Genomic DNA, 20,409 nt, shown 5'->3' with positions numbered 1-20,409 from the left:
TAAATATTTTTAGCAATGTTTAGCTTAAATTCAATTGTATTCTCTTTCAATTTCTAAATATTTTTGGTGACTAAAATATGATTTGAATAAATATATCAGTTTAATAAACCTGAATGATGTTTAACAGAGCAAGGCAATTTTCACAGTGTGTCTGATAATATCTTTTCTTCTGGAGAAAGTCTTTTTTGTTTGATTTCAGCTACAATAAAAGCAGTTTTTAATTAAAAAAAAAAACATTTTAGGGACAAAATTATGAGCCCATTTAAGCTATATTTTTTTAGTAGTCTACAGAACAAACTATCATTTTACAATAACTTGCCTAATTACCCTAACCTGCCCAGTTAACCTAATTAACCTAGTTAGGCCTTTAAATGTCACTTTAAGCTGTATAGAAGTGTTTTGAAAAATATCTAGTCAAATATTATTTACTGTCATCATGACAAAGATAAATTTATCAGTGATTAGAAATGAGTTATTTAAACTATTATGTTCAGAAATGTTTTGGAAAAATTTTCTCTCCGTTAAACAGAAATTGGGGAAAAAATAAACAGGACACACACACACACACACACACACACACACACACACACACACACAAAAGTAGACAAAATGTCTGTTCATTCCCAATTTTATTTATTATATATCATACATTCATAAGTAAATGATGAATTAAAGCAACTTCTCTTTTAAATAAAAAATTTGATAGAGCTGAATATATTTTAATTTATTCACAAGTTTATCAAATATGTTTACTTGCTATATATACATTATTTTAAATAAATAAAATATTATCTTTAATTCACCCAAAAATCACAAGTGGTAAAAAAATGTTTGTTTGTTATGAATGTGAATAAACATCGGAGTATCTCAAATACTGATTTACTTACTAAACACATACAATGCTCAACATAATTGAGTACACTCCATTTTGAAAATGAATATTTTTTTTCCATTTCTCAATGAATATAGGCAATGTATTTTGGTGCAATTTAACAAAACAGATTTATTAAACAGATATATTTATTAATATAACATTTTAGTCACCAAACATATTTAGAAATTGAAAGATAATACAATTACATTCAGCCAAAATATTGCAAAAAATTACAACCTACAAAATTTCTCAATATGTTTAATTCTCTTCATTTTTTTTCTTCCTTTCTTAAATTTGTATTTAATATTTTTCTAACACAAATTTGGGTGTATAGTTTTCAGACCGTTATTGTAAGTTATTTTGGTATATAGATTTGACTTCAGTACTGACTAATCTAATGTATATGCACAAATATAAGATTATATGAATTTAAAAAGATAGACTTTTGAGGGATATGCTAAGCACTGTATGTGTAATATGTACAAAATAAAAAATTTTTATCACAAACATCAGTATTTGACATTTTGTCCGGTCTTAGCTATAAAAGTAAATGTGATTTAGAGAGAGAGAGAGAGAGAGAGAGAAAGTGATGGGGGAGGTTGATGTCGTTCTCTTACATCTGGAAGAGCTTTTTGTTGGGGGATTCGGCTCGTTTTGGATTATATCAGCTTGTCATTGCCAAAACCAAGCCTCTGAGGTTTCCCCCATCTTGACTTTTAAGCAAACATTTGGAGGAGAGACAGAAAAAAAAATTTGAAAAGAGAGACAAAAAGTCCTTCACCACTATCCTTGCTATTGCTGGCAGGATCACAAAGGCTATTTTGTTGAAATGGAGGGGCCACTTGGAATAGGAGTGTCCTTGTACACTTTTTTCTGTTTTAATGTCCGGATCTTCATGTGGATACTCAAAGTAAGAGAGAGATATTAAGAGAGATTAGGAGGGTTTATATAAATATTTTCTGTTGCTCTGACAGTATCAGGTGATCGTGCAATCAAAATATAAAATAGTGTTGTAAAATACACTGTTCAAATGGATATAATTCTAGCATTTATGAGCCGATGTTGGTGGTCTAAAAAAACTTCTTCTGTTGCTTTCTCAGAAGCAAATCTGAATTTAAAAAAAAATGTCTTTTTAGTCTATTTAAAATGAAAAAATTTTTTTTAATTCAATTACATTTTTTAATTTCAGTTAATTGTTATTTCTATAGTGCTATTACAATGTAGATTGTGTCAAAGTAGATTAACAAAGAAGCTCTAGTAAATTCAAACTGTGTCAGTCTAGTTTTCATAGTTGAAGTTCAGTTTAGTTTAGTTTAGTGTGGTTTAATTTTCACTGCTCAAAGTCCAAACACTGAAGAGCAAATCTATCGATGCGCAGCTCAGGTTCAAACCAAGCAAGCCGGTGGCGAAAGTGGTGAGGAACAGACTTCACCAATTGACGAAAGTAAAGAAAAAAAAAACGTTGTGCACAACTATTTCTCCTCTGGCCAAACTTCCTGTGCAGAGCTGCAGTCTAGTTGCCGAAGGCTGGAAAATGCTGGACATCCATTGGGGAGAAGCTGGAGGTGTGAGTAGGTCATTGGCAGTGTTCAAGTTGGCCCACTGGATCAATATGAAGGCTTGTCTGCCACTGGGGTCTTTAAGGAATCAGTCCCATGCTCTCCATTTCTTCATGACCGACACAGCATCTGCTCAGGATATGGCCTGGTCCAGGATTATGGTTACCTCTAGAAGTGCTCTGTGGTTGGTATCATCTCTTCACAGGTCTTGGATTACATCAAATCTTGAGAGCAGAGATGCCCAAAGCAGGGGCCAAAGGCTGGCGCATTGTACCCTTTGATTTGGCCCACCATCCCATCTAAGAAGAGAGTAAGAAGGATAGAGAGGGTTGAAGCGAATGTTTTTAAAAGAGATCGTCAATTATAATTTGATGTAATCTTTTTTGCTTGTTTTATTGCTGAGCTACAAAAAAATGAAATGAAATGTTTTGATTAAATGCATGTATAAAAATAGTTCGATTAAATGAATCTGATTTTTAAAAATGTCACTCGACATATAGAGGACTATGAAAAAGACATCAGTGAGCAAACAAGGCAAAACTAGTGTAACTCTATTCTTTTAAAAATGAGATTAATTAGATTTTTGTTTTTACTGTAATAAGTTCATTATAAAATAAAAAAAAATTATGCTGTATTAGTTAATAAAAAGCATTCTTTTCTAGTTATTTTTAAATATCTTTGGCCCACTAGCTTCAATCGGGTTTGGTTTTTGGCTGTTCATAAATAAAGGTTTGGGCACCCCTGCTCTAAAGGCCTTGGGACGAGTATCCCCTGGTAGAAATAGAGAACAGAGAAAATAATTAGCTTAGCTGCTGTTTATAGTGTATTTAAACGAAAGATATTTAATATTAATGCAAAAATAAAGCGCTATAGATGAAAATAGTAGTTATATAAACAAACATGTAACGCACATTAGTATTTCTAACAATAATGTCTGGTGTATGATGACAAGAGTAGTGTGTCCTACAGATATTTTTTGTTTTCTTAAAAATATTAAAACAAAAAAAATAATAATCAGATGTAGATAAGAAATGCAGCTGAGAAAAATGTATTTCAATATACTAGCAATTTTACAATAAATAAAACACTTTATGGCGCAGTAGGTAGTGCTGTCGCCTCACAGCAAGAAGGTCGCTGGGTCACTGGTTCGAGCCTCGGCTCAGTTGGAGTTTCTGTGTGGAGTTTGCATGTTCTCCCTGCATTCGTGTGGGTTTCCTTCGGGTGCTCCGGTTTCCCCCACAGTCCAAAGACATGCGGTACAGGGGAATTGGGTTGGCTAAATTGTCCGTAGTGTATGAGTGTGTGTGTGTGGATGTTTCCCAGAGATGGGTTGCGACTGGAAGGGCAGCTGCTGCGTAAAAACTTGCTGGATAAGTTGGCGTTTCATTCCGCTGGGGCGACCACGGATTAATAAAGGGAGGGACTAAGCCGACAAGTGAATAAATGAAAGAAAAACACTTACATTTTTTTTTACTGTTATTTGTAATGTAGAAATGTGCACTTTTTGTAAAGCTGCTTTGTTCTTCACATTAGTGCTATAGAAAAAATGCAAATACATATGGTCCAGAGGTGCGGATCCAAATGCAGTTTATTTATTAAGGTTGTACAGGCAAAACAGGAACAAAACAATATCATAAGGGTAATTCAATAATCATGGTCAATATAAAGGTGAGAGGTCAGACTAGGCGGCAATGGGTCAAGACGAGGAACAAGGCAAGGATCAACACACAGTAAAACAAACAAGGAGGAAACGCTTTCTAATGTTCGTGATAGAAACTAGACTCAGCAATGTGTGAATAAAGGTGAGGTGTATTTATAGTCCTTGTAATCAGTGTAGATGAGCAGCAGCTGTGTCTGTGTGTGAGTGTCCGGATTATTGTCAACTACTCTAGGAGTTGATGAGCGCAGGGAGTTCTGGGAGTTGTAGTTCATTCAGCAGCAATCTCCAAAGAGAAAACCCTGCTGGCGATTGCAACAAACTACAGGAAGTAATCGCCAGCAGAGACAACAACACTGGCAATAACAACAGAAGGGGAAGCCTCTGAATCGCATAAGAAATCTTTCTGAGCTTTCATAATTGCAAGATGAACATGATTTTACATTTATATTTGAAAGTTATTTAAAGTCTATTTGTTGATGTGTATAAAAAGTGTAACAATTGTTTTTTTATTTGTTTATTTATATATATTTTTATTATATTATTTTTTATTATTATTACTACTATAGTACTATTGTTGTTGTTGTGATAATAATAATTATTATTGTTGTTATGATTGTTATGGGTGTTTCCCAATGATGGGTTGCAGCTGGAAGGGCATGCGCAGCGTAGAACATGTACTGGAGAAGTTGACGGTTCATTGCGCTGTGCCGACCCCAGGTTAAAAAAGGGACTAAACCAAAAAGAAAATGAATGAAGACAATGAATGAATGATTGTTATTGTTGTTATTGCTATTATTACATCTTAAATAGCAGTAGTCCCATAAACACTACTCTTTTTTTTTTTTTTTTTCCAGGTGTGTGTCGTTCCCCATTAGGCATGTCCAGGGGGCAGATTTTAGATGAAGATATATCAGCTTCAAGTCAGTGGTCAGAATCCACCGCAGCAAAATATGGCAGGTATGAAAACACACACAACACCCACACACATACATATGAGTTATAGTGCAGGTTATCTTGGTTGGAGCAATTTAAAGCACATCTGGTGAAATGTGGGTGGCCTTTTCAGCTTCACTAAAGTGATGTAATTATGCTTCCTCCATATATCACATCTTCACTGATTGCAAGTGTTCACATTCCCCTGCGACCAAAAATGAACTGTTTTAGACTGAATTATGATGCAGAAAACTCAGTTGTAAAATGAAGCAGTTTATTTATTTATTTGTTTGTTTGTTTGTTTGTTTGTTTGATGTTTATTTATTTATTTATTTTTGTTTGTTTGTTTGTTTGTTTTAAATGTTTTGATAATTTAATTTTTTTATTTATTTGACCTAGACTGGACTGTGAGGAGGGCGATGGAGCTTGGTGTCCTGAGATCCCAGCAGAACCAGAGAACATGAAGGAGTTCCTTCAGATCGACCTGCGCTCTCTGCATTTCATCACTCTGGTGGGCACTCAGGGGCGACACGCAGGTGGCATCGGCAATGAATTCGCCCAGACGTACAAGATTAAATACAGCCGTGACGGAAGTCGCTGGATCTCCTGGAGGAACCGACAGGGCAAAGAGGTGCATGATTTAAAAAAAAACACCATTATAAACTATTCAACATCTCACTGCATATGTGGCATCCTATTCAACTTCTTACACATTATTGTTGAATGGAAACTTCACAAAACAAATAGAGATTGGCTGTTAATTTACTCACTATTTAAGATTTAAGTGACTTTTTGTTTTCAGTTGAACATTAGAGAAGCTTTTCAGCAGAAACTGTGGTCCTTGGTGATTCATAAAATGCTAATTGATGGCTATTGGCAATAGGAGAGTTAAAAACAGACTAAATTAAATTAATTTATGTGACTCCTGATGATACTCTGAGGTCATATGAAGTGAAATGATCAGATTGTTCTAGAAACAAAACATTAATTATGATTTTATTACTTTTCAAGCCTTAGCAATGGTCCTGAAAGTCTTCATGACAGTTTGGAGCTTACTACATCTTACATTAATTACTTTAATTCTGTTACATTAATCTTGAAAATGTAATAACATGGATGAAAATATTATAGAGATATGTTACCTTTTTGGGTGATGTCATTTAAGAAAAATGTTTTTTATTGTTTAATATAATATTTATTTATTTTAGTTTATTTAAAAATATATAAAAATAGACTTTTTTAATATTTGTATGTTTATTGCAGTTTTACAATACACAATATTATTGCAGTATTAAGTATTACAAAGGAATACAAAATATCACTAACCCTTTAGAAGTATTATATTATTTATATTTATTATTATATTATATTATATTATATTATATTATATTATATTATATTATATTATATTATATTATATTATATTATATTATATTATATTATATTATATTATATTATATTATATTATATTATATTATATATAAAATGGTTTTTACATCAAATCAAGGTCTTGGCAGTCTCAACATTCAAATATTTTTGAATTGGAAAAATTTTTGAATTTTGTTTTGTTAGTTTTTCCTGTGCCTCTGTAAACAGAGTCCTTAAAGAAATGGTTTACTGGATCTGGTGTGGCGATCTGAACCAAACACTTCTGGAATTAATTGGTGCACCGGCTGTGAGCCAGAGCCCATAACATCTGCTCCTGACCTCACTGGCCCTTTTGTTTCTGAATGACTTGCTTAGAAGAGACCAAAAAGAGCAAGAGTTAAAGAGGACCATTCATTCATTCATTTTCCTTTGGCTTTGTCCCTTTATTCATCAGGGGTTGCCACAGCGGAATGAACCGCCAATCTATCCAGCATATGTTTTACGCAGTGGATGTCCTTCCAGCTGCAACCCATCCCTAGGAAACACTCATTCACACACATACACTATGGCCTATTTTATTAATCAAATTCACTTACATTGCATGTCTTTGAACTTGTTGGGGAACACCCGGAGGAAACCCATGCCAACACAAAGAAAACATGCAAACTCCACACAGAAACACCAACTGACCCAGCCGGGGCTCGTACCAGTGACCTTCTTGCTGTAAGGTGACAGCGCTACCCACTGTGCCAACGTGTCACTTAAAGAAGACCAATGCTTGTTGTGTCCACATACTTTTGGCCATACAGTAGTCAACATTTGAAGTGTATCAAAACCTTTCATCGAAGCTGTCCTAAAACTATTGAACACCCATTCTTATCTTAGGACAATTTTGAAAAATGTTTTTGATCCACTTACTGTCAGAGTCTAAATGCATTTTAATACTTTGTGCAGGTGATTGAGGGAAACAGAAATGCTTATGACATCGTGTTGAAGGACCTGGAGCCGCCCATCATTGCCCGTTTCGTCCGATTCATGCCCGTCATTGATCACTCCATGAATGTGTGTATGCGTGTGGAACTGTACGGCTGTGAGTGGCTGGGTAAGTCTAATTACTAGTTTTAAGAGATAGTTCACCAAAAAATGACTTTTACTTACTTTCTTAAACCTTTATGAGTTTTTATTGGACAAAAAAGAAGATATTTTGAAGAAAGTTAAAAACCTGTTGACATTTTTAGTAGAAAAAACAAATACTGTGGAAGGCAATGGTTACAGGTTCCCAACATTTTTCAAAATGTCTTCTTTTGTGTTTACCAGAAGAAAGAAACTCATGAAGGTGTGAAACAAGTAAAGGATGAGTAAATGATGACAGAATTTACATTTTTGGGTGAATAATTCCTTTAAATACTTCATATCATTTTGTTTAGTCAACGGGTTCATTAAAAACCAGAGGTGCAAACAGTACCTTAAAACCAAACATAAGTAAAACTATTTTGAGTGTCTGATTTTACCAGTGCATAAAGTGATCTTTCACCTAAAAAAAAAAACTGTTCCTCACTATTTACTCCCCCTCAACTAGTTCCAAACCTTTATGAGTTTCTATTGAACACAAAAAAAAGATTTGAAAATGAAAAAAAATGAAAATATGTAACCATTGACTTCTTTTGTAGTTGGTAAAACAAATAATATGGAAGTCAATGGTTACAGGTTTACAGGTTTCTTTACAAAAGAAAAACAGCTAATTTGTTAGAAGAGCAATAACATGTTTTTTTTTCTCAAAATTTAAATAAAATTAAGTAGCTCAACAGCATTTTAACCATCTCCAGATACTACAGATAAGTCTCAGTTAAGCTAAACTGCTAAAAAAAAAAGGTCTGTTCGGTGTAAAAGGATGAATAAAACAGTCCTGAAACAGTGAGCTTGTACTGAACGTTCTGTTTTCAGCCTCATTACTGACTCTGTACTGTGTCCTCGTCGCAAATGTAAAACACCTGCCAATCAGAAACCACCCATTAACACACTCACAAAATTTCCCTCTTGACAATTTGAGTGAGTAAAGGTAAACACACACAAAAACGAACCTTCAATGTTGTGTAATCTGGAAGATTACCATTTAGTAATATTGCCAAAAATGTTGGATACCTTGCAAAATCATTTTATTTCTCATCTTTTAAAGGATACTTCAAGCCAGGATGAAATAAATAATGTACAGTGTTTATTTTGCTAGTGCACATAGTGAAGGTGAACAATTAATCCACTGAAACAAAGAATGAGTTTGAGTCTCCTGTTTAATAGTTGGAAAAATAGGTTTACCTGGTTTACCTGGATTTTAAATACAGTAACATTACTCAAATACTTCACAACACTTCAAGAAAATTAATACTCAAAGGAGTAGTTTACTAAGAAGAAATAAGCATTTACTCACCCACATGTTGTTTCAAATTTTTATGATTCATGATTTTTTATGATTTTTCTGAAAAGTCGTTTTTATTATTAGATTTACTTTAGTTTTGACAGTCACTTGCTTAGTTTCTAAATGACTCGGTTGAATGAATACCACAGTAGATATCGAAAATAATATAGTATGTTTGGAATCATACTGTAGAAAATACTTGAATTAATCTAATGTGGTAATTCTATATTTGTAATGGTAATACAGCAGCTAATATAAGGAAATTGCCTAATACAGTACTACACTGTTTACTGTAGTAAAAACTAAGGTGTAACAAAGTGCTTATTACAGTTTATCAAAATTGTTAATACTACAGTATGCTTTAGCAGTGTTTCTCAAACTTTTTTAACCAAGTACCACTTCAGAAAAAAAAAAGTGACCAGTATTGAAATATTGTAGCATAGTTGGCCTAATTAAGCAGCGACAGCTCTGCATTGCTCAAAAATTAGCCAGATTATTTCCTATTATTAATTATATGTATTATTGTTGCCATTTTAAACATTAGAAATAGTTAGGTAAAATAAAATGTCAATGTGCTTTTAAAAGTTAATTAATTGTTCACAGAAAACTGCTGTACTTATATTAATGCATAGTAGCCTATTCTCCAAAACCTGGAAATGTTGCTTGGACCATGTATATATAAGATATTTGTATATCTTTCAAACCAAAACAATGTATTGTAATGTGTATTTTATACGTATCTTGTATTTTAATATGATTTGGAATTACATATTTAAATTAGAAATTACATCTGTTTACTGCTTGTCATTTCCAGTACGCCTACTGTATGTGTCAGAAAAGCGAATTGCATTGCATAAATACAGTGCTTGACTAATTCATACGTGCGGCATTTCCATGATTTGGTGCTAATGAGATCACATCTTTAGTTAACTGTAAAGTTCATGTTAACCGTGCATCGACCACTGTTTTCAAGCAAACTCGGGTACGGTTCGCGGTACCTCATCGTGTGTGCACACAGAAACTTAAATTTAACAATTTGTATTTTTAACAATTTAAAAATTTAACAATTATTAATCATATTAAAAGTAAATTGTCTTTGTTATTGTACTGTATGAATTGTTCATATTTAGCAAAAATATTTATCTAAAATGAGCTGCTGATAAACAGTATGTTGACTGTTTAAAAAAATATGTAACAAATCAGATAAGGGTTTTAGCGATTTAATTATCTTAATGTTAATACACTTTTTATTATGGACCTTTTTCATTCCACAAGAGGTTTAAAAAAGATTCTTTAGATTATTAAAATGTTCTTCATGCTATGAAAAACCTTTTACCAAAATGTTTTTGAGGAACAAATAGCGACTATTGCATCACCATCTGTGGCATCACTGTGAAAACCCCTGTTTTATTTTCCTGGCATGTGTTTCCAGGACAATATTTTCATTTTGGCTATATTTAATTACATATTGAGTCCTCACAACCCCTGCAATCTCTCTCTCTCTCTCTCTCTCTCTTTCAGAAACATTACAGTAATGTTTTAACTGCTGTTATGGACATTGTAAATGCAGACGAGATTGTTATCATTTTTGTATTGACAACTCTCTTATTGGGATGAATCTGCATTTTGTCACAGTACAGCACCCTCCTCTAACATTTTTAAAAATAAAAGACTGTTCTCCTGTTTCTAGATGGCCTGGTTTCATATAATTCCCCACTCGGCCAGCAGATGAGTCTGAATGGACAACATATTTATCTTAATGACTCTGTGTATGATGGAGCCATGAGTTACAGGTCAGTACCTTTTTATACACTTGAGAACAAAAACATAACCAATCAAAAAGTTTGAGATGAGAACTTTTTTTAAAAATAAAGTTTCGAAGAAGTCTTGTCCAATAAAATAAGTCTTATTACCAATAAAATGGTAATATTGTGAAATAGTATTAACATTTTTAAAACATATTTACTTTTTCAATTTTCATGTTTTATGATGTCATTAATTCCCGTTTTTCACATTTTACTCTGGTCTTCTTTGTCGCACAGAGAAAATATTTTAATATGCTGATTTGCTATTTTATTATGATGAATTATTATTTGTACTCATTCAATAATAATGAGCCTTATATTTATCAATGATGACATTTTTTCCTGCTCCATAGTTTTGTTTAAATCGTAAAAATATTACTTTTTTTATATTATTGGATGAAAAGTATTTAAAATAACAGCATTTATTTTAAATAAACCCAATTTTATTTTCAAAAAAATTGTTTTTACATTTATAATTGTCTTTATTTTAATCTTTTACTCTTAAACAATTTCATGTTTCCTTGACAAATAAAAGCTCAGATGAACTGAAATGGTACTTTTGAATGTATTACAATTTACTCACAAATATGAAGCACAACATATTTTATCACTGATGATGATGATGATGATGATGATGATGATGATGATGATGATGATGATGACGACGATTCATATTCATGGTTTGAACAGACCGGATGCATGCATTGTACATGGAAATTCTGATCCAAGATCAGTTACAGCACAATATAGCCACTGTGTGTTATTGTCCTGTTGCTATGAAGACAGGCTTCAGGATGGATGAGAGTCACAGTGGTTTCACAATGTTCAAGGAGAACTTGAGTCACTGCTGCCTGAACAATACCTTCCATGACACAGTGCAAAGCGTGTTTACCTTCTTGTGTGTGTGAGTGTGTGTGTGAAAGAGCTTGCAGAAAACCGCAGAGTTGAAATCCACTCATTCATACTAGTCATTAAACTAGCACAATAGAGACGTGTGTGTCATCATAGCTGTAAAAAAAAAAAGACAAAGGCTTATATAATAGCGCCATCTAGTGGTGATGTGGCAGAACATTAAAGGAAAAGCCAATGACTCACAAAATTACAAATACCTAAGGCAACAATACACTCTGACTAATAGATAATAATACATAATTACTTTATTTTACTTATTTTATTTTAACCTATAGGTTATATTAAACTAATCAAATTCTAAAATAACAGCATGCATTATTAAAATACAGATTGATATACCATTGTAATGTTTTGGATAGTAACAATAACAATAAATTAATATTAACAATAGTATTTCCTGTGCTTAGTAAAGCTGTGGCAGTAATACTTGAAAACAAAAACGATTATAACGTCAATATGACTGCATGTGACATCCTGTGCCTGCAGGGACCTTTTAAGTGCTCTCTGAAATTTTCTTCTAAAATGAGCAGATTTATTAGGCTCAGGAATACAAAATATATCGCAAAGAACGTGCTGTTTTCATTGCTTTTTACGTGAAATAACTGAACATAAACATACAGGGTCCCACACAATTTATTCATGTTGTCCTAACACAAATTGATTAAGTTAGCTTAACAAATTTAAGTGAATTGAACATAACGCTGTCTAAAATTGTCCCAGAAAATCTCCAGAATTGTTGTTTTCAGTTGTTTCTGCTCATTTTTAAATAAGGAGTTTAAACAAGCAACATTCTTTGAGAGTCTGAGAAAATGAAAAGTCAATGACGATCACACAATTTCAAATACATTGGGATAAAAACTTGCAAATTTTAGAAAAAAAATTCTGACGGCTTTTGCATCTCAATATACAAAGAACACATTCATTCTGTCTTTATTTTGCCCTGCAGTATGACAGAAGGACTTGGACAACTGACGGATGGCATGTGCGGCCTGGATGACTTCACTCTCAGTCACGTCTACAACGTTTGGCCTGGTTATGACTACGTCGGCTGGACCAATGAGAGCTTTCCCAACGGTTATGTTGAGATCATGTTTGAGTTTGACCGCACCCGCAACTTCACCACCATGAAGGTACAAATGTCTGTCGTCGTACAACCACTTCTCTCCAATCCAGTCACATAAACTTCCCAGGAAATCAAGCGTAAGAGGGTGTTGTTAAATGTCCAGTCAGTGTAATTGCTGAAACCTAACACAATTAAGGCTTAGACTTTGGAAATTGGGAGGATTAAAGTATTTGTAAGATGTTTAAACAAGCTCTACTTAAATTACACCCATCTCTTTTAATCCCAAATTGATTCAGGTGCACTGCAACAACATGTTCTCCCGAAGAGTGAAGACCTTTCAGAAGGTGGTGTGTTATTTTCGCTCAGAGCTGGATTGGGAGGCGACGCCTGTATCATTCAGCCCGGTGATGGATGATGTGAACCCCAGTGCTCGATTCGTCACCGTCTCGCTCTATAACCACATGGCCAGTGCTATTAAGTGCCAGTACTACTTTTCTGACATCTGGATGATGTTCAGTGAAATCACCTTTCAGTCAGGTTAGTAAATCTGCTTGTTAAGATGTGATGTATGGAATACTGTTTCCAGGTCCAAGCCTCTATTTACTTCAGTTGAGAACTCAATTACAGTACTAGTACTCAATTACAGCTGTGTAATGACCATTCTTTAGTGAAGTCACACATTAAGCCTCCTATTGTCTTTGTGGAGAGGTAAGCGTGATCGAACACCCAATAAGGGGGGAGAGCATGCTAGGAGCCCGGCGGCTAATCAGCGGGTCCCTTCTTAAGGAGAACGGGAGGAGCAGTCGGGAGAGGAGAGAGCACACACACACACAGACACAGCCTGCAAGTGGTGTGCATAAATATAATAAAGTGTATTGCTTACCTGATATCGCCGACCCTGTCTTCTTCTTCCCACACAATGCAGATGTTACTTTAGGTCAGAATCCACTCATCATCCATAAAACATTGAAAACGTGTTTGATTTAATAAATGAGATGTGAATTTATTAAACAAACTACTGAAAAAGCCAACAACCACGATAGTCCATGTATAATTCTTACACTGGTAAAAATGTATTCAATTCATCAGCTCATCAAATGCCTCACCTCATCTCATCACACACCAAACCTCATATTTGCATGTTGTCTACACTCTATTTGTTAAATTACGAGGATTTGTGAGTGGACAGAACTCAGCATTGAACAATAAAATCATACATTTTGAGTGGTGAGCATTCTAACTCAATCACCTCTGATTGTCTATTCTGTTCAATAGATAAACAGATATATCTGTCATTGGCTGCATTGCTCAATGCTGCAATAACACATTGTAAATAGACAACTTTAATGCTCACCAGTTTTAAAACAAAAACAAGGGAGTATGCCAAAATTGGTTTTGGCAGAAGCAAATAATTGGCAGCACACCATGTAAAATGGTTAAATAAGCATCAAGTGAATATGTCAACCATGTTCTTTTTATAATAACAGCAAAGATTTAAGATATTAATGACATTTTTGACATTGTGATTTCAGATACAGCCATGTACAACACAACTCTGACTCCCCCCAGGACCGACCCTCCTCTCACCAACCAGCCAGGTCAGATTTCCCCTCATTCGCTAATAGATTAGCTGATTCTGTGTTGAAATCAGCTAAACTTCAGTCTTTCTTTCTGGAGAGTCATTTCATCAACAGGTTGTCTTCCTCTTTATCCCCTTCTTAGGGGATGACCCTACACACAAAGTAGATGACAGCAATACCCGGATCCTAATTGGCTGCCTTGTTGCAATCATTTTTATTTTAGTGGCAATTATTGTTATTATACTATGGCGACAAGTCTGGCAAAAGATGCTTGAGAAGGTGAGCCGATTTTGAGAGATAATCACTATAGATTATAATCATGTAGATTTATTATGACAGACAGAAGTCTACAAAATGTGATGAAGGGTGTTGTACATTCTTGTTTAGTTTGGTTTGATTAAAATTTATTTGAATTTGTTTGAACACAGCAATCTGAAGCCTAGGGTGCACTGAAATAACTGACTAAAGAAGACTAATGAAAAGAGTTCAGATAAACTCTGGTGCAGGTTGACAGAAATATAAATACAGCACATGTCAAACTAAAAACAGGACAATATATAATAGGAAAAGTACAGAATTCACTTACATATCTGGGTTTTTTCTTTTCGTTTATTATGATAATTGGTCTTCACTATTCAGTGCAGGCACTGGAAATGGGTCTGACTGAGGAATTTCTGAAGCTGTTTTGACTCCTTTACATGTTTTACATGCATTTTATAAACTACAACAGGGGTCACCAACATGGTAATTAATAATAATAATAAAATAATAATAATTATTTTAATAACTCATTTCTAATAACTGATTTATTTTAGCTTTGCCATGATGACAGTCAATAATATTAGACTAGATATTTTTCAAGACACTTTTATACAGCTTAAAGTGACATTTAAAGGCTTAACTAGGTTAATTAGGCATGTTAGAGTAATTAGGCAAGTTATTGTATAACGATGGTTTGTTCTGTAGACTATCGAAAAAATATAGCTTTAAGGGGATAATAATATTGACCTTAAAATGGTTCATAAATAATTAAAAACTGCTTTTATTCTGAAATAAAACAAATAAGACTTTCTCCAGAAGAAAAAATATTATCAGACACGCTGTGAAACTTTCCTTGCTCTGTTAAAGATCATTTGGGAACTATTTAAAAATGAAAAATGAATTCAAATAGTGGCTAATAATTCTGACTTCAACTTTATATATATTTAGATGTGATTGACATCTTAATTATTGCACGGTATTAGAATAAATGAGTCATGAAGACAATTTTTATATTTCAATATCAATTCAGTGTATATTGCTGTAGGTCCTGTATTTCACTCTGGTCACCACCGAGTCAGAACATTTACAGTCAGGAATAAATAATTTTATTTAGAAATTAATACTTTTATTTGGTAAAAGTAAACACACTTCAAAGATGCATTATTGCTTAGATTGTTTGTTTTGTTTCTAGTCCAAATATCAAAACATTCTTACATTTTAAGAAGAATTTAATAGACACTTTCTAGTCTTTTTTTCAGGAATAATATGTCAATATTACAGTAAGTATTTTCCTTAAAACAAGCAAAATAATCTGCCAATGGGCTAAGAAATACAATCCTGTTTCAAAGAGAAAATTTTACTAATGCCATTGGCAGAATATTTAGCTTGTTTTAAGGAAAATTTTACTTATTTACAAATTATTATTTTAGAAAACAAGACAATATTTTTGCTTGCCTATTAAACGTTTCTTGATTAAAGAATTTTAGATAATTGGACTAAACAAGACACCATTCTAAAAAAAATTGAAAAATATTTTACAATTCTACTATTTGTATCAAATAAATGTGGTCGTGGTTAGCATAAAAGCTACAAAATCTGTTAGCTTTCAAAAAACTTTAAAAACTTAACTGAGTGTTAAAACTTTTGAGTGTATTTATCCAATTATGATCAAATATGTGTACAATTATGACTCACATTTTCCTTACATTAATTCTGCACCAGATTTTAAAGGGGTAGCTCATCCAAAAATGAAAATTATTTTATCATTTACTCATCCTCCACTTGTTTCAAACCTGTTTGAGAGCACACAAAGGGAGATATGCTGAAGAATGTCAAGGAAAGACAATAATATTTTAGTATCATAGTATTTTTGTTCCTACTATGGATGCCAAAGGCTGCTTTTTTCAAAATTTCTTTGGAACATCTTGATTTCTTTTCAACAGATGAAAGAAATTCATTAACGTTTACAACCGCTTAACTGTGAGTAAATGAGGAAGTTAAATTTTTTTGGAAGAACTACACTTTATAATTAATTGAAAATTAATAATTATGGCAATTATTATTGCAATTATTATTGCAGTCCCTGATAGATGCAATTGTGTAGTATTTATATGCAATTTTGAGTGTCTTATGACTATAAAGAAATTACCTTAACTTAATAAGATATTAATGAAAAAAAATGCAGATCAAATTGGGAGCTTATATTTTGGCCCTTTCGGCTTTCTTCACTAAACATCCTTCATTCCAGGTGTCTCGGAGGATGCTGGACGATGAACTAACTGCTAGTCTGTCAATACAGAGTGAGACCTTCACCTATAACAACAACAACAGCCCGTCCTCAGTGCCCAGTGAGCAGGAGTCCAGCTCCACCTACGAGCGTATATTCCCTCTGGGCCCCGACTACCAAGAGCCCTCACGGCTGGTTCGTAAACTGCCTGAGTTTTCCCAAACATCCGAGGATACCGGTGAGTACCGCAAAAACAGATCAATTCGGATTGCTCAAAACATTTGTAGAAACTTATTTTATTGGAGTACACTAAAAATGTTTTAAGTTTGTAGAACTTTTTTTTTTTATTGTGTGCTGAAAATTGTGCCCAACAAATCTTTCTCTCACAATGTTAAGGTTTTTTTTTTATAAATATTTGTGTGACATTAACTAATGTAGTTTCATTTACAGAAAATATATAATGCAGGGGTGTCCAAACTCGGTCATGGAGGGTCAGTGTCCTGCAGATTTTAGCTCCAACTTGCCTCAACACACCTGCAAGGATGTTTTTAGAAAGCCTAGTAAGAGCTTCATTAGCTAGCCCAGGTGTGTCTGATTGGGGTTGGAACTAAACTTTGCAGGACACCGGCCCTCCAGGACCAGGTTTCGACATGTCTGGTTTAAAGGATGCTATATGGCATATGAATATGTATATACATATATACACATACATATATATATATATATATATATATATATATATATATATATATATATATATATATATATGTGTGTGTATATTTCTTGCAGCATCAACAATTACAGCTTCCAAGACCCCTTCAGTCAATGTCCAAGAGGGCGTCCCACATTACGCAGAGGCAGACATTGTTAACCTGCAGGGCGTCACAGGGGGAAACACATACGCTGTACCTGCTCTTACTATGGACCTACTGTCAGGGAAAGACGTCGCTGTGGAGGAGTTTTCTCGCAAACTGCTTACCTTTAAAGAAAAGTTGGGAGAAGGGCAGTTCGGAGAGGTCAGTTCTTTGGATTTTCAAAAGAATTAAAAAAAAAAAATTCAATGCTTTCTTTTCAGTTTAGCAATTTATTTAGGTGATGTTCAAACCAAACCAAAAAAAAAAAAAACTTAAGCCGTTGCTCCTTCAGTCTCACATGGTCCTTTACAAATCATTATGATATGCTGAATTTATGATTTAAAAAGTTTTTTTTTCTTCCATATAACAATGTTAAAACTGTCAGTGGTACACTGTTTTTAGATTTCTGTTTTGTGTTATTCAAATTTTAGAAGAACATGATTTCTTTGAAATGAAAATACAAAAATAAAGTTCTTCATTTTAACCATTGATCACTTTAAGCTGTCATACCATGATGAGTTTAATTTTTTTTTTAATTCACACTTTTAAGTGTGTTCAGTGTTTTTAAAGTGATTATTTTTACCTTTGTGTTTTGAACATGGATCCATAATGGATAAATATTTTCATGTAAATTTTACATTGATGTGCTTTTTAGCATCAGCCCTATTGATAACTACAAAAAAATAATTCATTTAGTTTTTTATTTTTATTTTAACCTTTATATCACAATTTGTTTACATAATGCTAATAAAGTTATTTTTTAATGAAAAAAGTTATTTTACATAAACTAAAGGCATATTAAGGACTTTAGATAAATGACCTAAAGGTATTTACAGTATCCCACATATACAGTGAATCCAAAAATGTATTTTTCCACATTTTATTTTACAGCCTTATTACGAAATGGATTAAATTCATTTATTTCCTCAACATTCTACACACAATACACCATAATGACAATGTGAAAAAAAGATTCTTTGAAATTGTTGCAAATTTCTTAAAAATAAAAAAGCTGAAAAATCACATAGACAGAAGTATTCACAGCCTTTGCCGTGAAGCTCTAAATTGAGCTCAGGTACATTCTGTTTCTACTGATCATTTTTGAGATGTTTCAGCAGCTTAATTGGAGTTCACCTGTTTATTCAGTCGATTGAGAAGTTGAACTGTTGGACATGATTTAAAAAGGCATACACCTGTCTATATAAGGTCCCAGGGTTGACAGTGCATGTCAAAGCACAAACCAAGCATGAAGACAAAGAAATTGTCTGTACACCTCCGAGACAGGATTTTCTCAAGGCACAAGGCTGGTGAACATTACAAAAAAATGTCTGTTGCTCTGAAAGTTTTAATGAGCACAGTGGCCATCATCCGTGAGTGGAAGGTGTTTAGAACCACCAGGACTCTCCCTAGAGCTGAACGGCCATCTAAGCTGAGTGATCGGGGTAGAAGGGCCTTAGTCAGGGAGGTGATCAATAACGAGATGGTCACTCTGAGCTCTAGTGTTCTTCTGTGCGAGAGGAGAACCTTACAGAAGGACCAACTGTACAGCAATCCACCAATCAGTCCAGTATGGTAGAGTGGCCAGACTGAAGCCACTCCCCACCTGGAATTTGCCAAAAGGCATCCGAAGGACTCTCGGACCATAAGAAACAAACTTCTCTCGTTTGATGAGACTAAAATTGAAGTCTTTGGAGTGAATGCCAGGCATTACATTTGTGTTGTTTTTCAGCAGCAGGAACTGGAAGACTAGTCAGGATAGAATGCAGCAATGTACAGAGACATCCTGAATGAAAACCTTCTTCAGAGTGCTCTTGACCAGACTGGGGTGACTATTCATCTTCCAGCAGGACAATAACCCAAAGTGCACCGCCAAAAAATCAATGGAGTGGTTTCACAACAACTTGTTGAATGTCCTTGAGTGGCCAAGCCAGAGCCCAGACCTAAATCCTATTGAACAGAGATCTGAAAATGGCTGTACACCATCACTTCCCATCCAACCTGATAGAGCTTGAGAGGCACTACAAAGAGGAATGAACGAACATTGCCAAAGACAGGTGTGCCAAGCTTGTGGCATCATATTCAAAATAACTTGAGGCTGTAATTGCTGCCAAAGGTACATCAACAAACTATTGAGCAAAGGCTGTAAATACGTACATGTGATTTTTCAGTTTTTTTTATTTCTAATAAATTTGCAACAATTTCCAAAAACTCTTTTTTCACATTGCCATTATTATTGTGTCATTGTGTGTAGAATGTTAAGGAAATCAATTAATTAAATTCATTTAGGAAAAAGGCTGTAACATAAAAAAAAAAAACGTGGAAAGCACTGTGGACAAAATATTTTAATTCATTTTGACCTTCTGATTTCAAAAGTTTAAGATTGGAAAGTTTGTTTATTTGCTCCACAAACCAAACCTGAAACAATGTGCCAAAATAATACCCCTTTTCAGTTTTATAAAGCATAAAAAATGTTGAAGCATCGCCAATAAACTGGAAGCCTGTTAACAAAGATTGCAAAATTTGTTTTCTTATAGCACTGTGCCAAAATATTGGGACAGTTTAATTGGGACTGTTTTGTTCTCAGTGTAATTATTTTGTAACGAGTGTATAATAGATCAATGAAAGCAACATATTAAAGAATAGATTAATATTCCTTACGTTCCTTTTAACACATTAAAATGATAAAAGCAAATATAATTAATGCACAAGGGTGCATGAATGATATATGCATTTTCTAAGTGGCTGGTTTTGTGTGTTTCCAGGTGCATTTATGTGAAGCAGAAGGCATGCAAGACTTCATGGATAAGGACTTCTCCTTCGATGTCACTGAAAACCAAACAGTGCTTGTAGCTGTTAAAATGCTTCGAGCAGATGCAAATAAAAATGCCAGGTTTGCAAGA

At 33.8% G+C, this 20,409-nt stretch overlaps 1 protein-coding gene and 1 long non-coding RNA gene across 13 annotated transcripts in view; both read left to right on the top strand.

The window, feature by feature from the left end:
• The window catches only part of ddr2a (discoidin domain receptor tyrosine kinase 2a), an 81,445-nt gene that overhangs the window by 41,870 nt on the left and 19,166 nt on the right, over positions 1-20,409 (top strand). For 3 of the 12 annotated variants that reach the window (XM_087257563.1, XM_087257561.1, XM_087257562.1), the window contains exons 3-13: positions 4,948-5,050; positions 5,426-5,657; positions 7,349-7,496; positions 10,498-10,600; positions 12,471-12,654; positions 12,884-13,124; positions 14,120-14,185; positions 14,334-14,446; positions 16,677-16,893; positions 17,445-17,671; positions 20,272-20,399. In XM_087257563.1, coding sequence (XP_087113689.1) covers positions 4,948-5,050; positions 5,426-5,657; positions 7,349-7,496; positions 10,498-10,600; positions 12,471-12,654; positions 12,884-13,124; positions 14,120-14,185; positions 14,334-14,446; positions 16,677-16,893; positions 17,445-17,671; positions 20,272-20,399 — 1,762 coding nt within the window. Of the gene's footprint in view, positions 1-4,947; positions 5,051-5,425; positions 5,658-7,348; positions 7,497-10,497; positions 10,601-12,470; positions 12,655-12,883; positions 13,125-14,119; positions 14,186-14,309; positions 14,447-16,676; positions 16,894-17,444; positions 17,672-20,271; positions 20,400-20,409 lie in introns of all 12 variants that reach the window. The other 9 variants (XM_087257560.1, XM_087257558.1, XM_087257559.1 and 6 more) reach the window with 3 other exon arrangements.
• On the top strand, positions 922-4,416 carry LOC147843586 (uncharacterized). Its single transcript, XR_015493867.1, has 3 exons — positions 922-2,192; positions 2,461-3,133; positions 3,299-4,416. It is a non-coding gene; the product is annotated as an uncharacterized LOC147843586 (long non-coding RNA).

The sequence above is a fragment of the Danio rerio genome, chromosome 6 (assembly GCF_052040795.2).
Source record: "Danio rerio strain M-AB ecotype USA chromosome 6, GRCz13ab, whole genome shotgun sequence".
Taxonomy (NCBI): domain Eukaryota; kingdom Metazoa; phylum Chordata; class Actinopteri; order Cypriniformes; family Danionidae; genus Danio; species Danio rerio.
The sequence above is the reverse complement of the archived record's forward strand: the minus strand, read 5'-3'. Positions and strand labels throughout refer to the sequence as shown.